This window comes from Mchenga conophoros, linkage group LG14 (genome assembly GCF_057382185.1).
Source record: "Mchenga conophoros isolate Kocher_MC1m ecotype Shallow Benthic linkage group LG14, M_conophoros_male_GT1.1, whole genome shotgun sequence".
Lineage (NCBI taxonomy): Eukaryota > Metazoa > Chordata > Actinopteri > Cichliformes > Cichlidae > Mchenga > Mchenga conophoros.
This window is the reverse complement of record NC_140539.1, coordinates 39,165,647-39,173,740: the sequence shown is the minus strand read 5'-3', so window position 1 is coordinate 39,173,740 and position 8,094 is coordinate 39,165,647. Positions and strand designations below refer to the sequence as shown.

Sequence of the window (8,094 nt, the reverse complement as noted above, 5' to 3'; positions counted from 1 at the left end):
TATTCCACAAAGTGCACTGAGCCCGCTTTCGCCTGAATGAATGAACTCAGAACTGGAGTTTTTCCGCGCCGTGCCTGCAGGGGGGACCCTCAGCTCCGTCCCGACAGCTGACTGCACAGACGGATCTGCACACGCACACCTGTCTGTGTGAGAGCTGCAGTCGGCTGCAGTCTGGCCGGACCCTCAACCGGGCATCGCGACATTTCAGCCCGTCACCGCTTCTTTCGGGACCCGAGCGAGAGTCCGCTGAGCTTCACGCGCAACACGCACTCCGAAAACCCGGGAAGACTTCTGCGCCCCGCGGCTCTCCTGCGCTCTGAGTCTCTGCAGGTAGAAAACACGATGAACACGCAGCTGCTTTAAAGTGTGGACTTTTTTAACGCAGGCAGGTGCAGTGAGAGGCGCAGACCGCAGCGGAGTTTTAAAATAGATTTTAAAAGGTTTTATTAAACAGGTTTATTTAAAAGGTTTGGGGGGAGCTTTGGACACAGCTTCATATCTGTACGGTTAAAATGATTGTGCTTACTGAGAAAGGTGCAGTTATTTTAATCCAGTGTTCAGTTTTGTAACTATCCATTCTTATGCCGGTACTTTACACATTTAATGATTATAAGAGTTACAGTCAGGGGCGTTTCCAGGGCTTTTAAAAATGAGGGAGCCCACAGGAAGTGGGAATCTTTAATCAGAAATGTAAAAAAAGACTTATGAGTTGATTTTCATGCACTCATTCAGATGGATTACAAAGACTTTAAATACAGTGTTGTGTTAAATAAGAGTTTTACAAAGTAGTGAGAGTATTTTGACTAAAGTAACCCCCCCCCCCCCACCCCCCATGGTTAGAGTCCATTTTCCCCTGAATTGTCTGAATTAAGAGATTCAAAGGGACACGGGGGAGTCTCCGGGCGTTTTTAAATGGGGTGGCACAAAAACCAAAACAACACAGTGGTGGGATTTCTGTTAAGCAACGGTTCTGCATGTAGAACATTAAATCTAATCAAATCTATAAGAAGCAGATCTCTGATGTTTTTTGAAGAGTTTCTGTGTAAAATATCTGAGCTCTATGATGCATGGCACACACTCAGTTAATATTTTACAAGGTTTTTGTTATATCTATGTTTTTTTAAATTATTATTATGAATCAGATCTGAATATGTTCAGAATGACAGTCATTCTGAACATATTCAGTAAAAGGACTAGATGCATTATCAGGGATTGTAACATCTCGTCCTTTTACTGAATATGTTCAGATTGAACATCATGGCAGTCAGTGTACATGCAGTTAAAAAAGTAACAGAACATTAATGTATAAATGAAGTTAACCTTATATACATTAATTTTTACAGAGCCCCGCAGGGGACATGGGAGAAAAAAAAATTAAGACGGACTTTGCGAGATCTCGCAAAAGTTGAATTCCAACAATGGCGGCAGCTACTTAGTTGTAATTTTACTCTTTCTGGGTCACAAAATACACTTTTAAGATATTTTGAGGCGTGAATGTAGTTGTGTAAACGTCAGATATCTGCTCGGTTTACAAGACATCACATATTTGCAAAAGTGCTCCGATGTTTTCGGAGATCTGACACCCACTAGCTCGAAGCTAACGGGAGGTCGAGACCTACTACAGCCGGGAGGAACACCGCTCTCCCGGCACATCGTGCCTCGACCTCCTGGTCGGCTTCGAGCTGGCGGCCTCCGAAGAATGCGGCTAAAACTTTTGTGAGATCTCACAAAACCTTTGCGAGATCCCGAGTTTGTTTTGCGAGATCTCGCAAAAGTCCGTCTTAATTTTTTTTCTCCCATGTCCCTTGCGGGGCTCCGTAAATTTTAGTAAAACATTACTGTGATATTTCAGAACTTAACTTTTTTAATTGCTTTCTATCCACAAGTAGCACACATGCTTGACAGGATGACAGGATTTACATATTTACATTTTGGGGGGGGGATTATGGGTGATGGGGTAATAATTAAAGTGGACACTCTGGTTTGCAGAAGCGCTTTCAAAGGAAATAAACCATGAAGAAGGTTGTGATGGCTGCAAGAATATTAAAAACATGCACAGCATTGGGTGAAATATCTTCTAGTCCCTGCTGAACTGCCCCCAAAATTTAACGCTAAATATCAGATGATTTAGTTCCAGGTTAACTAAATCCAATTTATAAAGCTCCAATACTTGGATTTTATTTTAAAATGTTGTATTAAATTCATTTTAAGTGCAGAATGAGCTAAAAAAACAAAACAAAAAAAGAACAACTAATTGGAGTGTGTGCACTTTTCCCATTGTGCATTGCTGCAGGCAGTAGTTTTACTGCTCCTGTTTTGTGATCTGTGACCTGTAGGGGCATTTGTTGGCTCTATTTTTCATGGTGAGGAGAAAAGATGTCTTCTTTTCTGTAAGAGTAGCCACACTACTTTAGGTACATTTTTTATTCTCAAAAACAGCCTTGCAGTTTCTGCAGTCCCTCTTGTTGCCTGTAGGGGGCAGACAGCATCACTGAATAAATGTTGTACAGATATCTCAGTGTTCAGGTGTCCATATACTTTTGCGTTCTGAAGTGTTGATCATCACCATATCAACACTAGTCTGAACCTCAAACAACTCTTTGAAACCGTGAGCCAAAGTGTGGAGCAGCTAACGTGTCCCCACAAGGATTAAACAGCCCCCACAGAGATAGATACACAAGTATAAAAACACACTCCCTCCCTCCCTTCATTTGTTTCTCTGTAGGGATTCCCCGTCCTTCTCCATTTCTTCACCATCACCATCTCATGCTCCAGGCCCTGGCTCTCGGCCCAGACACTGTTGACTGTTCCATGGAAACCCTGGCCTCTGTTTGGGTCCATGACCCCGTTGACCTCAGCGACCTCGGAGAGCAGCGTGACGAGTCATCGCCCGAATGGGGTGAGTCCAACTAACAGCATCAGATAGTAACAGTTAGTGAGAGGCCGAGGATGCAGAAGGCAGCTGTACTCTGCTGACTGCGATGTATTCTTCATGGAAGGAATTATTCTACATTTCTATAAATGCCACATTCAGCAGAGTGAGAATCAGCGAGCTGGAGGATCATTCATCAAACACAAGAAGCTCCCGGCATGTTCAACATGAGCGATCTGTCTCAGCTCTCTTTGCTGCAGATGGAAACATCCAGAACAGTTTATATTAAGATTCATCTTTTAATTTTCTCAGGCTCTTCTTTCTCCAAGAGTCCAATTTGTCAAGAATGCCCTGCCCTGGTTTCTCCACACTGCAGCTCCTCTAACGACCACTAGATGCTGCTGATGTGAAATCAGAGCCTCAAGACCAAAAACCAAGGGCTTTATAACCATCCACGCATTGTTGTGAAGACTTTTAATAACAATTAAAGGAAGTTTCGATGTGGTAGAAGTGAAACCAGTACTGATGAAATGGAAGAAACCTGCATTCTTACTAATGGCCAGCAGGGGGCAGCTCCTCTGGTTTAAATAGAAGTGTCATTATATAGAAGTCTCCATCCATCCATCCATCTTCATCCGCTTTATCCGAGGTCGGGTCGCGGGGGCAGCAGCCTAAGCAAAGAGGCCCAGACCTCCCTCTAGAAGTCTATGAGGATAAAAGCCTTCTGCTCATTTATGGTCGCGGCAGTTGGTTTCAAGTCCTTTTAAATCCAACGTGTTTTAAATTAGGGTCACATTAGAGTCAGCTCAAAGTGAGCCATGGTTTACCATGCGAATGAAAGGTCAGCCCCGCCCCTCACCTGTCACATCTGGTTTCAAAAAGCTAAGATAGCGGCAGCTAACACATGAATTATACTTCTGTGTCAGAATTACGCCGTAATTAACCGGAACCTTCTATGTAACCTGATATGCACCTCCAGAGAAATGTAACTAGACGTCGGGTCGGTGCATACCACAAAGACTTGAATGTCGTGCAAGGTTGTGGTGTAGGAGAAAAATGAGTTTCTGGTTATGTCAGTTAGGACCCAGATTTCCTGCAGAAGTCTAAATCAAGCTATCAGTCCTCAGTTTGAGGATTTAAAATTGGACCTCAGCAACTAATGGGTGGTCTCACAGGTGGAAGCCTCTGGGCCTGAAACATTAAGACAAATCTATTTATTTGGTTATGTGGACACAAGTTTCAAAAGAACCAAATCTCTAATGCTCAGCTGGAGGTTGCTCCAATCTTGAGCATACACTCCTGTGTTAAAATGTAATAAAAAGCCTACTCTGACTTTGAGAGCATGGTTTTGAATCCAGAACTTCAGCCGGGCAAATAGTCTGACTAAATCCTCCACTGCCACCAGTTTAAAGTCTGCTGTGTGTCTTCCTCTCAGAGTCTCATTGTGTCTTTGACTCCACGCCTCCGGCTGCTCTGATGTGGACGGAAGATCTCTCTCCTCACCTCCAGAGAAACAAACAGGTACCAACAGGTTCTCACATTTAATTTATTATTGTTTTAGTGCACACGAACTACAGTTAGCTCAGCAGCTGAGGTTAAACATGGAGTGCAAAAGACACAACCTGACCCTCAACGTATAGCAGTTCCTTTTTGTCCTTTTTGAGTAAGCTACTGTAACACTTCTTATTTCAGCTGGTACACTGTGAACGTAAACATCTAGCACGTCTAACTGACAGCAATATTTGTTAGAGAGCATGCACAGGGTCAGAAATGAGTCCATCAGAGGGACAGCTCAGAGTCAGAGAGGCTGAGATGGTTTGGACATGTGCAGAGGAGGGACAGAGGATGATGAAGATGGAGCTGCCAGGCAGGAGGAGAAGAGGAAGACCTCAGAGGAGGTTCATGGATGTAGTGAACAAGGACAATGCAGAGGGTTGGTGTGACGGAGGCAGATGATCCGCTGTGTATTCAGTAAACCGTAACACATTTCAAAAGAACCGGTCGATGTGTGCCACTGAACCTCTGCAGTTCATATACCCGCGTCCTTATAATCTGCATTGCTGTGATGTGATTGTATCCTTCCAGCTCCAGGACACTCTGCTGCAGAGGGAGGAGGAGCTGGCCAGGCTGCAGGAGGAGAACAACAAGCTCAGAGCATTCCTCAATTCCTCCTTTGTGAGAAACCTGGAACAAAAGGCAAAGGTCCGTGCAGCATCAGACGCACTGACAGCAATAAGACAGAAATAAACCAGCAGTCTAAACAAAGACACTCAGATCTTCATCTACTGAGCTGAGAGTCATAAAGACATATTTCACGTGTCCTGGGTGTGCCCGGGGGATTCTCCTTGTTAGTCATAGCCCCCCAAAAAGAGAAAAAATAACTTGCCTAGGAGAAACTAGTTAGACGCCCAAACCACTTTAGCTGCCTCCTTTCGATGTGGACGCTCTAGTCTTCCAAATGGCCGACCTCCTCACCTTATATCTAAGGCTGAACTGCTTGTAACGCCTATCTTGTGGTCGTAGTTGAAGGTAGGAACTATTCAGTAAACTACCAGGTATGCCCTCAGCCTCAGCTCTCACGTTAACACAAAAACTGGTATGGGTCCACATCACTGCTGACTTCATACCAACCCTATCAGCCTTCAGATCCATCGTCACCCTGTAGCTCTAACATGAATATGTTTTGTACAGAAGTAGAAAAATTATGTAAAACAAATTATGCCAACTGAAACATTCAGACACTGTTAATGAAACCATTGATCACTAATCCTGGAGACATCTCAAGTCTTTCAAAGTTCACTTTTATATCAGTCCAAAATGTCTTTTGCTCTATCAAAGCATTAAATGTTTTCCACCGGTAAAGAAGATAATAACACACTGCTGTTATTCTGTCCTTGTTTCTTATAGAAACTAACTGCTGATGGGAGGAGGAAGCTGAAGAGAAGCCTGGCTTGCTTTGACAGTTTCTGTGGGGATCAGCGAGCGCCCCCCCAACAAATCAGCAAAAGAGTCTGCAGGAACCTCACTGCCCAGTTCTGCTCGGAGTCTTTAGAGACATCTGCTTGCTCAGAACCAAACCTGGACCTCTGGGTCCTTCGAACTCTGGGACTGAAGGATCGGGACACCATCGATACATCCGAGGAGTCCTCCTCTGAGTGGAGCCTCAGGAGTTTGGTTTACGATACTGCCGTCAATCCATCCTCATTCCCAGAATGCAATCCCAACTCTTCTTTCGGCCCTCCTGTCATCATATCCACAGATACTTCAGTCCACAGTTACTGTCAAAGAGCAACACATGGAACCAGCTGTAGGTACAGTGCTGCTGAATGCCAAGAAGCAAACTGTGAAAATCCTCCTGAGTCAGCTTCAAACTGCCCAGACGACTTCACTGCCACTCGAGTGAGCACACATTACGAGTTTCCTGAAGCCACGACCAGGACCTACAGCGCCCCGTCTGCTGAGACCTGTTCTCTCACTGCCTTCAGTCAAGTCCAGACTTTGGAGGGAAATCCTGCTGACCATCACTCTTACTGGTCTTCACTACAAGAAACCCAGACACCATCACAAGACACGATCCAGTTCAACCCACCAGCGGAAAGAGGCTTCCCCACCCCCGTGTTGCCTTCAGGTGCAGACCAACCCAGGAGTTCTGCTAGTGGCTTCATTCCAACGAGCCCATGTCATCCTCCGGCAGCACCACATACGCCTCGCAACCGGACAGATTTGGCATTCAGCATGTCCCTCAGTCCGTCCAGCAGCGTCAAGACCCACAGCTTCCCCCAGGGACAGGCCTTTGTCAGAAAGGACGTGGAGGGCCGGTGGAACTTTACCTGGGTTCCCAGACAAGAACCGTAGGAAACCAGATGGTCCTTACTCTGAAAGACAATCAAAAGCCTCACGTTGTCTTACTGCATAAACATCTCAGGCTGATCCTTTAGAACAGCAAGTTCAAGTGGACTCACTATGGCTTTTAGACAATGTATCAAAAAATGCCTTGAAGGACCCTAAGATTAATCTTGAAGACCACACGGACAGATGTTTAAACAGCTCAGAGACCTTTGTCCTATGACAGCTTGAAGGAAACACCTCTTTAAGTCGCCTTTATGATGCCTATATTAATGACGGTTACTTGATTGCATTCTGTTTACTCAATAATCCAAAAGCTAAGAGTACAGTAGCAACTGGAAAAGAAAAACACGAGCCTGAGCAACCAAACCATTTTATTAAGTATAGATCTAATAAAAAAACATAATCTTAACTTAATGAAACATTCAAATTAACAAAACTGCCTAAAATAACACCTGTATGCGTTTAGTCTGTATTTGAAACTGCCACATAAAAATAATAGTACTGAAACTTTTGCTGCTTTGAGTCTGTATTTTCTACATACATATATGTGTATCACATGAACGTCAGTGAGGGACCAGAGCCATTATGACCAGATGACAAGTTCATTTCTGAAATCTTGTTGGCTCCTGCGAGTTAGCTGAGGACCTACTGACTATGGTTCAAGAGGGACTTTTAAATGGACCACGGCATTGGAAATGTGCTGAAGCCAACATTAAGCCCTGGGGCTGGAAATTAAGCCAAATCCAAAGTGCCCAAAACTGCAGTTCCTCTAATGTCCACCAGAGGCTCCAAAACTGAGGCAGTGGTAATAAAAACTGAGAGAGGCCGACAGTGATCACTGACTGTTTTTAGGGGCTTGTTCAGATTCAATAGAACAACATACAAAGCATTAAAACATGTTATAAACACAACAACGTTAATAAACACAGAGCAGTATTCATACGTCATCACTTAAAGACTGTCATGTTAAAATGTCCAACATTACAGCAGAAATAAACATTATAATTCCCTCGAAGCACAGGCAGACGCAAGTGGTTTTCTGTCACTGGTTTATTTGAAGACTTCTCTCCAAAGCCACCGTGAAAACTATACAGCATTAACAAAATAAAACTCAGCGTAAGACACAGCAGTAAAAACACTGTACAACAAACACTATAAATAAATACCTTGTTGGCTGCATGCTGCAAAAAGGGAATTAGCCGCCGTTCTTCTGAGGTTTCCTTTAACCGTTTAACCGTGTGTAGTTAAAGTCCACTTAACATGTCTTTCAATAAAAACCATCCTTTCTGCGCGCTTACAGGTGTTTTTCTTCGTTCTACCCAAAGAGGAAACTAGCGCAACTTGTAAGCGAACTTGACTTTCAAAATAAAAGC

General features: G+C 44.0%; 1 protein-coding gene across 1 annotated transcript; it reads left to right on the top strand.

The window, feature by feature from the left end:
• Positions 1-256: 256 nt before the first annotated feature.
• gmnc (geminin coiled-coil domain containing) lies at positions 257-6,819 on the top strand. Its single transcript, XM_085244461.1, has 5 exons — positions 257-330; positions 2,726-2,899; positions 4,308-4,393; positions 4,958-5,074; positions 5,780-6,819. Exons 2-5 carry the CDS (start codon positions 2,767-2,769, stop codon positions 6,725-6,727), a joined length of 1,284 nt encoding a protein of 427 aa, XP_085100587.1. The 5' UTR covers positions 257-330; positions 2,726-2,766; the 3' UTR covers positions 6,728-6,819.
• Positions 6,820-8,094: the final 1,275 nt, after the last annotated feature.

Bases quoted from the DNA above. Each gene is read 5' to 3' on its own strand.
- gmnc (XM_085244461.1), top strand. From the start codon at position 2,767: ATGCTCCAGGCCCTGGCTCTCGGCCCAGACACTGTTGACTGTTCCATG. The intron at 2,900-4,307 runs GTGAGTCCAACT...TCTTCCTCTCAG, and splicing joins CGAGTCATCGCCCGAATGGG to AGTCTCATTGTGTCTTTGAC. The intron at 4,394-4,957 runs GTACCAACAGGT...GTATCCTTCCAG, and splicing joins ACCTCCAGAGAAACAAACAG to CTCCAGGACACTCTGCTGCA.